At 36.9% G+C, this 14,243-nt stretch overlaps 1 protein-coding gene across 2 annotated transcripts in view; it reads right to left on the bottom strand.

Moving 5' to 3' along the window:
* The window catches only part of elmo3 (engulfment and cell motility 3), a 54,722-nt gene extending 40,758 nt beyond the window's left edge, over positions 1–13,964 (bottom strand). For both annotated transcript variants that reach the window (XM_017354204.4, XM_009297958.5), the window contains exons 1-2: positions 13,799–13,964; positions 3,536–3,637 (exon numbers count right to left, since the gene is read on the bottom strand). In XM_017354204.4, the coding sequence (XP_017209693.1) occupies positions 3,536–3,613 (78 nt within the window). In that variant the 5' untranslated portion in view covers positions 3,614–3,637; positions 13,799–13,964. The remainder of the gene's footprint in view (positions 1–3,535; positions 3,638–13,798) is intronic.
* Between the last annotated feature and the right edge of the window lie 279 nt (positions 13,965–14,243).

The raw sequence follows: 14,243 nt of genomic DNA, 5'->3' as shown, positions 1-14,243 counted from the left end.
ATGCATTGATTACATTTTTCTCTTTTTTTTTGCATTCATGTTTTTCTTTTTTGTGTTCTTAATTTGAATATTAATTTAAACTTGTTTTATTAAAACATTTTAATGTCAGTTTAAGCCTGTTTTTAGGTTTTTCCAACCAATACTTATTTGATTTCAGCTTTAACACAAACTACTTTTGTTTTACAACTAACTTATAAAAGAGGAAGTAAATACAAATAACTGGGCTGACCCCACACACACACACACACACACACACACACACACACACACACACACACACACACACACACACACACACACACACACACACACACACACACACACACACACACACACACACACACACACACACACACACACACACACACACACACACACAAAAAGCATAAAATATGAGTGACTGTGCTAACAATATTGTAATCAACCATTTTATGAACAATTATTCAAGTACAATTTTAAATAAATAATACAAATACCAATTCATATGGACATGTCATTTTCTAATTATCTAAAAATGTGTAGGGGTGTAACAGATCACAAATCACTGTACGGAACACACATGATTCGCAGATTAATACTTTTTGTTTTTTACACGTAGATTAATCCTAAATTTGTAACGGTCACAGAGAGATCGGCTCAAATAATTCAAATCACATGTATGAAAAAGCATTTAGGCTTTCCTGTAAAATATAATGATGACGGAGTACGTTGTGGTAAGTTATTCGGGATGTGGTGGGTTTCTTAAGTTATTAAAGGTGTTTTCTGTCACTACTCGTTAAGCCTATATTAATGCATTCAGTGTAAGTTGCACGATTAATCATTAAAAGATCGGGATCTCAAAAACTTTGCAACAAATTTTTAATGATGGCGATTTGCAGATATTTATTTATCCTTCGAATCGCTGCATTCAAATTTGTGTTTGAAAACAGCAAAAATCAAGAAAGAGATTCAGTCTTTAGTTTACAAACAATCAAACAACACTGAAATACTGGGATAACAATTTATAATTTAGATAAAACCACTGACATTTAAGGTAAAGATTAAAATCACCATCATATGCATGAACTTGATGCTCAAAAATGAAAGTTGTAGGCAGCCATTAAATTATTTAACCAATAGGTGGCGACAACCAGCCATTAAAATATGCCACTGAATAATTATTCAAAAATGATCATCTAGCAATGAAACGAAGTTTAATGAGTGAATAACTCATTTATTGAAAATGAGACTAAAAATAAATATGGGTTGTACAAATTATAATCTTTGATTTCTGCATCAAGCGTTATCAGCAAGAGCAGTAACAGTAAATTTTTCACAGTACTGAATATTTTACTATTTGTTTTTATTCAGCTGATTATTTCTTCATTTCATTTTTAATGAAATTACAAGTTCTCAGTTCAGTTTGTTAAAACCAAAAGTATCTTGAAGTACTGTTTTTGTAATAAATGGAAAGCAAATTACATTTGTCTCCTCTTTTTTGGCTGATCCGAAAAACCATAGTGTGATCTGAACCAAGAGATTTGTGATGTGTAACACCACCAGTTTATTTTTTTTTTGGTCATTTATTTATTTTTTTGTCATTTTAATAATTTTGAAATGGATCTAAAACCAGAACTGACTTCAAATTCCATGTATAAATATACATAGAAATTATTATTAATTTTTATTTAAACATAATAGTTTTAACAATAAATTTAGAATAATAATTTAATTGGTGATGACAGTACATAATATTTTTCTAGTTATTTTGCAAACTCAGCTTAAAGTGCAATTTAAAAGCTGAAAAGGTTAATTAGGTTATAACAGGATAACAGCGGTTTGGTCAGTAGCCGATTAAAAAAATAATTTCTTAAGGCGGGTAAAGGGAGTCGCACACCAGATGCACCGCACCATGCAGCCCCATGGATTTTAGAATTCCAAACATGGATTTTTTTTATCAGGGTATGCACATCGGTGCCGCAAGTCAGCAGCTGTCTGTGGCGCCCAGTTATGTGCGTGTCTGATGGGCAATTCTTCCAACTGTCATGTCGTGGTGCTGAGCTGCGCATCTGTTTTTTATTTTTATTTTTTTATGTTTTTAAAGGTGCTTTTATTCCAGCAAAACTAAAAGAAATTAAATACTGGAAATTGGAAATACTGTAAAAAAGCACTTGGCATGTTAAAGGGGTGGTCCAATACAATATCATATTTTAAACTTTAGTTGATGTGTAATGTAGCTGTGTAAACATAAACAACATCTCTGAATGCAAGTCGCTCAAAAGTTCAATGCAAAGAGAGACATTGGCCTAGCAAAACCTACAGCGAACAAAGTTTGGGTACAACAAAAAAATACATGCGGGCTAGTGAGATCACAAACGCTTCAGGTTACGAGCATTTACCACATGCATACACCACGTACAGCGAAGGGAGGTGGCCAGGGGCACTGTGATGTTATAGCAAAGAAAGCTAAAATGCCATCCAAAAAGTGCTATTTCCACAGAGCTTCATATGTTTCTGTATTTGGGCTTACAAAGTACATGACGCAAAGAGAGAAGTGCTTACAAGTTAATTTTTTTATCATGTTCCAGCGAATTATAAAAAGACATAGCTAGCATTTGACAAAGGACAGTTTCCATAATCTCTCACAGTTCACTGGTGGATACAGCTAAAAACTTCTCAAAGGAACAGCTCCAACTATAATAGCAGGCATGAGGTTCAGCTGTGTCCTCTTCATTTTTGTTTGATTCAGGCTCAAACTGATAAGGCTGACAGTTACACTGACTGACAGTAGTTACACGATGGCAAAGCATGTGCTAGTAGAGGCATGACCCTTCCTGGTGACATAGAAACAATCCACGAATCACATCGCAATATGTTAGCTGACCAATCAGAGCCTACTGAGGGCAGGTTTTCGGAGGAACTAGGAAATATGACGTCGTTTTCATGTTAGCTGAGTAGCTGTATACGATTTGCATCTTATAAACACAACCAACCTTAAAATACACCCTGGACCACCACTTTAAATATTATTTGCAAAAAATTTGAAAAAAAAAAAAATTCACAGAAGGACTAATAATTTTGTCTTTTTATTATTTCTCCTTCATATCCATGTCTTTCTCAAGTTCAACACATGTTTATCTATGACTTTGGGCTGGCTGGTTAATGATTGACAAATGAGTAATATAATAACTCTGTCACAACCCAGAGAAAATGAAAAATTCACTGTTTAATTTGTCTAGTAAAATGTCTAGTAATCATTCCTGCTTTCAAATTCAAAGTAAAGGCAAAATGAAACATACTATTTTAAAACTTTCCAGAAAATACTTTCCACTTGTAAGCACAAATGCAACTCAAAGCTTTCCAAAAAACACAGCTACAATATTTAAAAACACACAACTTCCTCATTCACGTGAAACCCTTCAAATTATCTGCATGAACTTCAGCATTGCACTAAATGAGGAGTGCTGTTATTCCTCAAATGCTGAGAGGCGGCCAGTTTCGCACTGTTTTATGAACTCAACATCCTCTTTATGACAGGAAGTGCAGGACGGCTCACCTGGTCCAGCTGAATGAGCTGCGGGTACGCCCCTGGCATCTGGATGGCGATCTTTACTATATCCTTCTGTTGAGGCATTTTGACTGATGAAGGTCTGAGAGCCTGAAAAAGAGAGAGAGATAGATGAGGAGAAGAAATACAGGAAATACACACAAGAAAGTGTTGAGAAAATGCATTCAAACTACAAATGCAATGGCACGCAATAGTCACAATGATTGTCTGCAATAGTCTGCAATGATTGTTGGTCTGAATTATTGTTGACCAGTCGCTGTGTCTGAGTCAACTAGATGCTTTCAGAGGTGCACCCAGCTCTGTGAGTTTATCAACTCCTCCAGAAATTATACCTGATGATGAAGGCTTTCAGCGGTGCTTCTGACTGAGCTGAGCCCAGTTTGATGAACCGTTACCAGTGTCGGCAAGAGGATTCCCCTCGGGACACCAACAACAGGCACTGCGTCATAATCAACACCCCTACAAGAGCAAGCTCCTGATTGGTTAACGCGGCGCAAATGTCTGATGAAGTTCAGATTTTCCAACGAGCGATACGCACTCAAGATTATTCGCACAAATCACACCGCAGGATGTCTATTCGTGTCTTTGCATTGACAATGTAAATCATACGCGACTGATGCTTCATCCGCATCTGGTGTGAATGCACCAAGACTTCCCAGATAAACATTAAACAATCTGGTGAAATTGTATTCATATTGCAGTATATATTGCAAAAAATAAATAAAAATTGTGCAAAATCAAGTTTTTCCAGTATTGTGCAGCCCTAAATCAAATGACACTAAAAAAAATTAATGTCACAAGATCGTCTCACCGCAAGAAGGTTGCTGGTTCGAGCCCCGGCTGGGTCAGTTGGCATTTCTGTGTGGAGTTTGCATGTTCCCCCCGTGTTCACGTGGGTTTTATCCAGGTTTTCCGGTTTCCCCCACAAGTCCAAAGACATGCGCTTTCAAGAGTTTAGTCTTAGCTGATGATTGATAATAAAGCACATTTTGTAATGTTGTCCCATGAGAGAGACCTGGGGCCTCATGTATCAACAAAAACAAAAACTTTGCGTACGCCAGATTTCACGCTCAGAATCGCTCACGTTTGGATTTACTAACAATGAACTGAACGTGGGAATGTTTTAGTAAGATTTCCACGCAAGTCTTCATACATGAGGCCCCAGGTCTCAAAATATCCTCAAGTCCGGGGCTCTGTCTCATTTAGGAGAAGGGAGTTTGAGCTCAGGTAGGTCTCAAGAACTCCCCTGCTTGTGAACGTGCCGAGATATATCTGGCTAAGAGTTGTCTTAATATGCTATTTTGGAGTAGTCAGTTTACTTATGGTGTATGTCTTTGGATGGTGGGAGGAAACCGGGAAACCTGGGGGAAACCCCGGAACATAAAAACCCGGCCTGGTGAGTGGCTGAACCAGTGGCGTTCTTGCTGTGAGGCAACAGTGCTAACCGCTAGGCCACGTGCCGTGCCGCCTTATCGGGGATTCTTCAAGAAGAAGATAACTGAAGTGGAAAACTCTGGTTATTTATAGTGTCTCAGTATTCATCTGATTGTTGCAATATACGGAACCAGTACCAGCCGTGTTCAATCATAAGCATGTGAACCTTGAAATTAGTTTATAAATAAGCCACACTTAAGTGAATTGAATAAGCTAAATTGGCCGTAGTGCATGTGTGTGCATGTGAGAGTGTATGGGGCTATCCGCTGCCTAAAACATATGCTAGATAATCAAGAATCTGTGCATTAGGGATTCGTTTATTATTTCATGGATATTGTTTGTGTTTGTGTGTTTTGTACATTTGATTTTATTATTTAAGGCAATGCTACACATTGCACAATATATCGCTTCAGCATCTATATCACAATGAGGACATTCATAATCAGATCGCAATAATATGTCGAATCGATATTATAATTGTCCAGGAGCCCCATTTGAAAACACTAAACAAAGTCACTAAAACATTTATCATTTATATTATATTTATCATATACATTTATGTTTTATCATTCAAGTCAGTTTGAAGTAGTGCTGCACGATATTGGAATAAAATGATATTGCAACATTTTATTTTTCTGCGATAGATATTGTTATATGAATACAGTTTCATTAGATAGTTTGAATAGCACTAGTTTTCTAGGGAGTTAGGTACAGAAATTGAATAATAACCGCAAAAAAATGCTCTTCCTACTTTGATTTGTCTTGTTACTAGTTCAAATATGTGAAATTTCTTAATCTTAAATATTAAATGTAAAATATTGTTTTGCTTTCAACTTCAGAAGAAATAAGCCAAATTTAAAAGAGTTTTACCCTAGAACTAGAATTGGAATAAAAACAAGACAAAATTTTTTTTGGCATAAATTGTATAAATTCGCTACTTCGTTAAATACAATTCTGTATCTCCTGGTCAACTATAATTCATACTTAACATTGCATGTTTTGCGATGTGACTATTGCCAATGCACACATTGCAATATCGATGCTGAACCAATATTGTGCAGCCCTAGTTTAAAGTATTCAGGCATAAGACATTACATTTCTAACTTTAAGAAAAAATGCAACTATTTATGTATATAGACAATTTTGAGGAATGTAAACAATAACAATGGTCTTAACATATTTTCTGTTTTACATTTTTATTTTCCTTAGCTTCCAAGAGTCCAAAACGGCTCACATATCGATAAACAATGTTATGATGGCTGTTTTAATGTTATGTTATGATTAAATTGCCATTTGTTACAAATACGAAATAGTTTGACAACAAGCAGGAAATGTTTGTGGGTCAATAACAACATCACATCGAAATAGCCTATACTATGAAGAAATGTTATTTTTCATTTGATTATTAAACTGTGTATCTGAATATTACTAGACGTCCAGAAAAATCATACAGCACTGCACATTTTATTTGTACAGCATTGCTCTACTGTATTTCTCATTTGTCAGTGATTGGTTTATTATATTTTTTGTTGTTGCTCTCACTTACAAAACCATCTCAATGTATCTAAAATTATATATTCTTTTCAAATAGACCTATACATTTCATCTGGTGAATTTATACTCCATGTCACTATATACATCTTAGAAAATTAAAAGAATCGCAATGTCAGTTTTTCCTGTATTTTAAACAGCCATTCTACAACTACCTCAGACTCAGATGTCCATGTTTACCTTGCTTTACAAACTGCATAAAGCTGCTTTATAAAAGACAAGGGTTTTGTGAATTGATAAAAAAAAATAATTGCAATACTTTTAATTGATATTTAATTTTGTGAAGTCAATCCTCAGCTCATTATTCTAAATATTGTGCAGCACACACTTCAAATGAAAGGAATTCAACATACTTTAACTGAATTTATAAATATATACAGCGGGGAAAAGAAGTACTGAACACGTCACCATTTTTCTCAGAAAAAAAACATATCTAAAGGTGCCGTTGACTTGAAATTTTCCTTGGATGTTGCTAACAACCAAAGAAATCCACATATGCAAAGAAAATAAATGTAGTTACTTTACAAACTAAGACATGCGTTATAAATTTAAATGACACTAGGAAAAATATTGAACACAAGAAGAAAGGGAGGTGTAGAAAGGAAGTGAAAGCCCAGACAGCAGCTGAAATCTCTAAGTAGTTCTTCATTAACCATCTGCCCTTCATCATTTTATATGATATTAGGTGCTTTATTCCAACATCTACATTAGCAGGATGATGAAGATGAAACCAGGGTTGACATTTCACCAAGACAATGATCCAAAACATAGCCAAGGAAACTCTCAAACGCTTTCAGAGAAAGAAAATAAAGCTGATGAATGGCCCAGCCAATCACCTGACCTGAATCCAATATAAAATACAAATTAAAGATCAGATTTGATATACAAGACTCACAGAAGCAGCAAGATTTTTACATTCTGCTGAAGTCAGTGGAAAAAACACCTGAGCAATACATGTGACTTCATTCTCCACCTGATAGGCGTCTTTAAGATGCCATCACCTAAAAAGCCTTTAATATAAAGTAATTAATACATTTCCATGTATTTTATGTTTGTATTGTTTGGGTTTTACCAAAATCTGGTTCAATTCCATGTCAACAACTTCTTTAGACTGTTTATATGAACATGTATTTACACAATAGTTGATCACAAAGTTATATGATTTACAGTGAGTTTTTTCAAAATGCAATCAATTCATGGTTTTATTAATAACATAAATCTAAAACCCTAATATTAAACAATCGAAAAATAGACTGGTTTACCTTGATACTGGTAATCGTGACAGCACTTATTCAAACACACGATACTGTATGTATGTGCCAAAATATGAATAAACAAAATCCCCCTAAAAAAAACTTCAGATATGAATAAAAAGGTGAAGTTTGGTAAATGTCAGGCAGAGGTGCTGAAGTGGAGATTTATAGCTCAATGCAGGAGAAAATATCTACTATAATTGCAATCTACTGATTTAAGCTGATCAAAACACTCTTATAAGTGCATTTTGGCACAAGCAGAGTACAAACACATTTTGAAACAGACCAAAATGCCACTGAGGTGTGCTACGAGGGATGCTAAGTATGTCACCATTTCTATTTTCAGGTTGACTGTGTTTTGTGTCGACCGTCTTCCTCTTTTTAACGAGAACTTGTGTGCCTCTTTCTCTCTGTGCTACTGTTACATTAAGTGAGCATGCATGCTGGCATACTAATAGTGAATAATGTGCTCTCGCTTTTTACACATTCCTTCCTAGACTGCAGACTACTAGCATTAAATCTACTCCAGCACTTTAGATATGAGAAGTTGCATTTAAAGCAAAAGTGGCATTCAATACATCCTACCTTTTTTTATTAATTAGCCAATCATTGCATTATTTTCTGGACTCAATCATACACCCAGCGCAATAAGGCACAAGCCGCGTTTTCACGTTTTGCACCATGTTGTTTAAATAGCAAATCTATTTGCACCACTTTGTGGCCTCATGTTTGTGCTGGTCTATAAAAGAGGTTGTGTTAAGGCGCATTGTTGGCGCATTGCTATTTTGAGGATTTAAAATAGACCGCGCCATTGACTATGGTTTGGTCAATGACTCATCACAATGCTGAGCTGGCATCGCGATCCCCCGCCCCCTTTGCAGCAGCAACCCGCTTGCGAAAATACATACTTAGGCCAAGTTTACACGAATACATCTTAGTTTTCAAATGGCATTATAACAAAAACGATCCACACTGGTGTTTCAACCAGCATTTCTGAACAGATCTCCATCCACACTATACCGCTGAAAATGCACATCACGTGACCGCAAAAACAAACAAACAAACAAACAAACAAAACACAAACACACACACACACACTCTCTGGCATGAGCTGCAGGCAGTCAACAGGTGCTGTGAGCACAAAATCCCAGAAAGCAGTGCAAGTCAACTATTCTCACCATAGTTGTTAAACATAATATTTAATTATTCTTGTCTCTATTTAATGACTCTTCGGTCTTTTAAAATCTATCAGGTAACGCGTCACAACATCGGTACACTGCTTTAATCTTTTGCTTTCACACTTATACTTTGTCATTTCAGGGAAAACCTCAGATACTGTTGGTTGTGCACCTTTTTTTTAACCATCCAAGTTTGTTGACGCCATTATAACGACACAGATCATTCTGCCTTTTCATGCCGGAGTCCCGCGTAAAAAAGTGATTGACAGGTTGTAATTTGTGTATAATTTTATATATGATTTGGTTATGATTAAAACAAACATCATGCGGGTCAGTTGAAATGGTAGGCTACATACAACACCGTTTTCTCATCCACAAAAGTAAAGGAGTAAAGAGTAAAAGAAACAGGGCCGAATGGAGAAGGCTTGTTCTTTATCCTCGTGCAGATGCTCTGTTTTACCGGAGCATTTATTCTTGCTAGTGAAGTGTTCAGTTTTTCCACTTACAAAAACCGCCATGTAAATAGCAAATGCGCCATGGTGCAAGCAACTGACTTTTAAAGGGAATGGGTAATGAGACTCCAATCGCACACATAACTCATTAAGAGAATAAGCACAACCCTGTTAGACCATTTCACCTAGATCGGGATTCGTGACCATATTTTTTAATCCTTAAAATATCAAACAAGGATTCGGACACATCCTTAATGCTTTTGCACCTAGATTGTTAAAATAGATCACTCTGTGTCTTGTGTGAATAGTGCCGTTAAATCCACATTTTTAAAAACTCAACCTGATCTTAACCAGGTTGGATTTGTTTGGTTCTGTCGATCCAAAACTCACTCTGCTCTGCATTTCAAATCAGGATTCAAGGCTAAGGATTTTTTCTACTGGCTCAACCAAAACCAAAAACAAAAAAATTCTCACAATTAATTGTCAAGAAAAATGTCTGTGAATCCAGAATTTAAATGTTTTAAAAATGCTAATGAATGTATAATGAGCAGAATTCAAGGTGTTACGCAAACAAAAATAGCAGTATGGAAAATGTGCAGGTATTTTATTGCAAAACAAAGCGTGGCTGCCTTGCCAAACTGATGGCAAACTGCAAAACATCACAATATTTTTTTCGCCATGATGTACCCTCATAAATGTATGCTTCAAAGACATTAGGAAAAGACGTTTTCTTTTAGCCTCATAATTTTATGTTGCCATCTCTGAACCTATACTGGTTGTTACAAGGTTACAGAAAAAAAAAACATGCTCACAACATCCAATCAGACAATAGGAACTGAAAAGCAATATGGTGTTTGCAACTTCACATTGAAGGTAAAAGCTTAAAAGAACAAACTGTTTCTCGATTCTGTATTTACACACTATTGACAAGTAGTCACAGAAAAATTTTACTTTAGTGACAAGGCAGCCAATCAGGCCAGTAACGATCCAGTCTACAGTCCCGAGCGTCTCTCACGCTGGCCCCATGCCATCGGGGAGTTCTTATTGTTTAGTAAAACAGGGTCCATTTAACGGCATAACGTATTTTTGGCTGATACATTTTTGGTTGCCAAAAACTCAGTACATCTCTAATATTAATACACTTCGAGATTCTAGGCTCTTTTTGGATTCTCAGAAGCTAATTAAAAATGAAAAAAAAAAACAGGAATTACGTTGGGACCATAGTTTTTGTTTACATTCATCAAAATGGTCTACATCACTGACCACAACAAAAATGTGTCCAAAAAGTTTATAGATCGTTTATTAGATTTTATGGAGATGCAAATAGTAAACATGAATTCATCAATCATTGACTAAACACATGCATGAAAATACTCACAACACATGCAAATAAGCAGACCACAACAAAAATGTGTCGAGAAGCTTTACAGAATGCATATTAGATTTTATGGAGACTTCCACTGCTAAATCATCCCAGTTGATCAAACATTATAAAGAGAGATTTTAACTTAAGTCATCTGGTGAAACTGTATTCATATCACAACACATACGCACACTAGCCACTTTATTAGGTACACATATTAACGCACATTTCTAATTAGCCAATCATATGGCAGCAAAGTAATGCATTTAGGCACGTAGACTTGGTCAAGATGATCTGCTGCAGTTCAAACAGAGCATCAAAATGAGGAAGTAAGTTGATTTAAGTGATTTTAAACATGACAGGGTTGTGAGTGCCAGGCTAGCTGGTCTGAGTATTTCAAAAACTGCTGAACTACTGGGATTTTACCGCACAACCATCTCTAGGGTTTACAGAGAATGGTCCGAAAAAAAAGAAAATTAACAGTAAGCGGCCGTTTTATGGGCGCAAATGACTTGATGATGCCAGAGGTCAGATAAGAATTGCCAGACTGGCTTGAGCTGATAGAAAGGCAACAGTAACTCAACTTGTTACAACCGAGATATGCAGAAGAACATCTCTGAACGCACAACACGTCCAACCTCGAGGCGGATGGGCTACAACAGCAGCAGCAGTGCCAATCCTGTCAACTACGAACAGAAAACTGAGGCTACAATTCACACAGGTTTACCAAAATTAGGCAACAGAAGATTGGAAAAATGTTGCCTGGTCTGATGAGTCTCGATTTCTGCTGTGACATTCAGATGGTAGAGTCAACACCATGAAAGCATGGCCTTGTATCAACGGTTCTGGCTGCTGCTGGTAGTGTAATGTTGTAGGGGATATTTTTGGCACACTTTGGGCCAATTAGTAGCAATTGAGCATCATGTCAATGTCACCGGCTACCTGAGTATTGTTGCTGACTATGTCCATCCCTTTATGACCACAGTGTACCCATCTTCTGAGGGCTACTTCCAGCAGAATAACGCGCTGGGTTATTAACAGTGAATCGTCTCAAACTGGTTTCTTGAACATGACAATGAGTTCACTGTACTCAAACGGCCTCCACAGTCACCAGATGCCAATCCAATAGAGCACCTTTGGAATGTGGCGGAATGGGAGATTCGCATCATGAATGTGCAGCCGACAAATCTGCAGCAACTGCATGATGCTATCATGTCAACCAAAATCTCTGAGAAATATTTCCAGTACCTTGTTGAATCTTTGCCAAAGGATTAAGGGAGTTCTGAAGGCAAAAGAAGGTCTAACCTGGTACAAGTAATGTGTACCTAAAAAAATGGGCTGCAAATGTATATTGCAAACTACAAAATTATCGCAATGCTACATTTTTCAAACATTATGCAGCCCTAGTGTACACAAACACCCACCTGTGGACCGTTGCTCATCAGAAAATAGATTAAAAGTGAACAAAACAGACGGATTTCAAAGGCAGGTATAAATGGGAATGTGTCTTTCTCCTCTACCTGTAATCCTATCGCCCAAAACACATCTAAATACAATGAGTAAACATGAAACTATGCTGCTCAGCAGAAGAAAGATTGCAGATCGCTTTGCAGCAGATCCTCATTTGTGTCAGACGAAAACTATTCTGGGCGGTTTTACACCTTTATGTATAAACTCTTCAGAAGTTCTCAGCTGACAAGAAATAGCCTAATACGCAGACACATAACAAAACACATTCATTTTGATACGTTCCATTCAAATCATACTTCAAATTAATAAAGTTCTCTCTTTTTGTTTCTTAAATAATATGAAATAATATCCTCTGAACAACAAAAAAGTGGTCTCATGTTGTGGTAAATTACACTTAAAACCCAAATAATCAGAAATGTCAATCTGTTCCTTCTTTCTACAAGATATGATCAGAAAGTCAGTGTCAATGAAAAGACTGTGGTGCCATCTGAGGCCGAGGCCACTTCTGTGCGCACACACACACACACACACACACACAGCCGCTTTATTAAGGAGCCTCTGCCGAATTGTTAAACAGACTCAAGTACTTCCATATGTGTGCTCAACAAGACTTACCACTGAAAGTATGAAAGCTGGGTTTCAGTGAATTTTAAACACAAAACGAACTCAAAATAACAAATCAGTGGAAACTCCTCATATATTCAGGATCTATGCTGATTATTCACTTGTTAACCAGTTAGGTTGACTGTTTTAGTGTTGACACTAAATTAACCCAGGTGATTTGGAATATCTATGAGCTCCTATTCGACTACTTCTAGGTCACAGCCTTCAATCCAAGGCTTGGTGTAAGAGCTGCTGACACAGACTGAATGTTTGTGTTTCTCAGACTCCATTCCCAGCATGCCTCAGCACGCTTTAGAGAGAAGTTGTGACAGCACAGTTCTCTTGCTACTCAGTCTACTTTTTGCTTCAGGGAATGATTTGTCGAAGTTAGAATGGTCAAAACAATCAACACCGACTACTTGAGGGGCCACTAACAGGAATCCCAAAACAAATCCATGCCCTTTGACCCATGTGCAGGTCTGATCTCCAGTGGGAGTGAATGGAGGAATTTAGGATGCCAGGAATTTCATCCGTGCCACTCTCTGCCAGACCAACAACCTCCAACATTTCTGCTGCATTTCTCAATCCCACCTCTGTAAATCCAAAAGTGCTGGAAAAGATTATTAGTCACATGTTTTAAGATTTCATGCGAATTGTTTTGTATATTGTGCACTAACAACGTATGCCAGTGTCAAAACACTTACAGGGACACATTTAAGAACCCATAGTATATAAACTCGACAGTTTTCTGTGTTATAATCAGTCTGAAACTGTTTTACAACCCTGAGGAAACAACACAAACAAACTTGCGCTTGAAGCTTCTTGTTTAACTCGAGATTTAAACACAAAACAATTGATGAAAGCAAATGTTTATAAGTTTTAAGCTGTTTTGATTTGCTCAACCTTCGAGGGAAGTTGCAAACAAAAGTGATTTTGTTTAGTCTTACCTGTTAAAAGCGGGAAGAAAAATCAGACTCTGGGAGTTCACGGAGCGGCGAGGCGGATGAACATTTGCGTTTTTGTCTGCGCTAAACGGCGACCGTGATTTGATTCGTCTCGAGCGATCCGGAGTTACATTTCGTTCAAAGTTTTCGGAGAGTTCTAGCTCTAATTGATCACATTCACAGTTCCGGGTTGAATAATGTCCCTCCCGCCCCCTGGAGGAGGGAGTGGAGACCCGACATACTCCAAAAAGATTATGGGATTATGGGACCGAAAAGAGGAGACCCGAACGACAGATTAAGCAAAACCTTCTTGTTAAAATCACAACACATGTTTAGAGTTTGATACTGTCTATAAATACTGATTTAAGGGACATACCATAACACGTTTCATAATTACTGTTTCAAAAACAAAACAACCATAAACTGTAGAAACAACTAGAAATTTAGT

Source organism: Danio rerio, chromosome 25 (assembly GCF_049306965.1).
Source record: "Danio rerio strain Tuebingen ecotype United States chromosome 25, GRCz12tu, whole genome shotgun sequence".
Taxonomy (NCBI): Eukaryota; Metazoa; Chordata; class Actinopteri; order Cypriniformes; family Danionidae; genus Danio; species Danio rerio.
The sequence above is the reverse complement of the archived record's forward strand: the minus strand, read 5'-3'. Positions and strand labels throughout refer to the sequence as shown.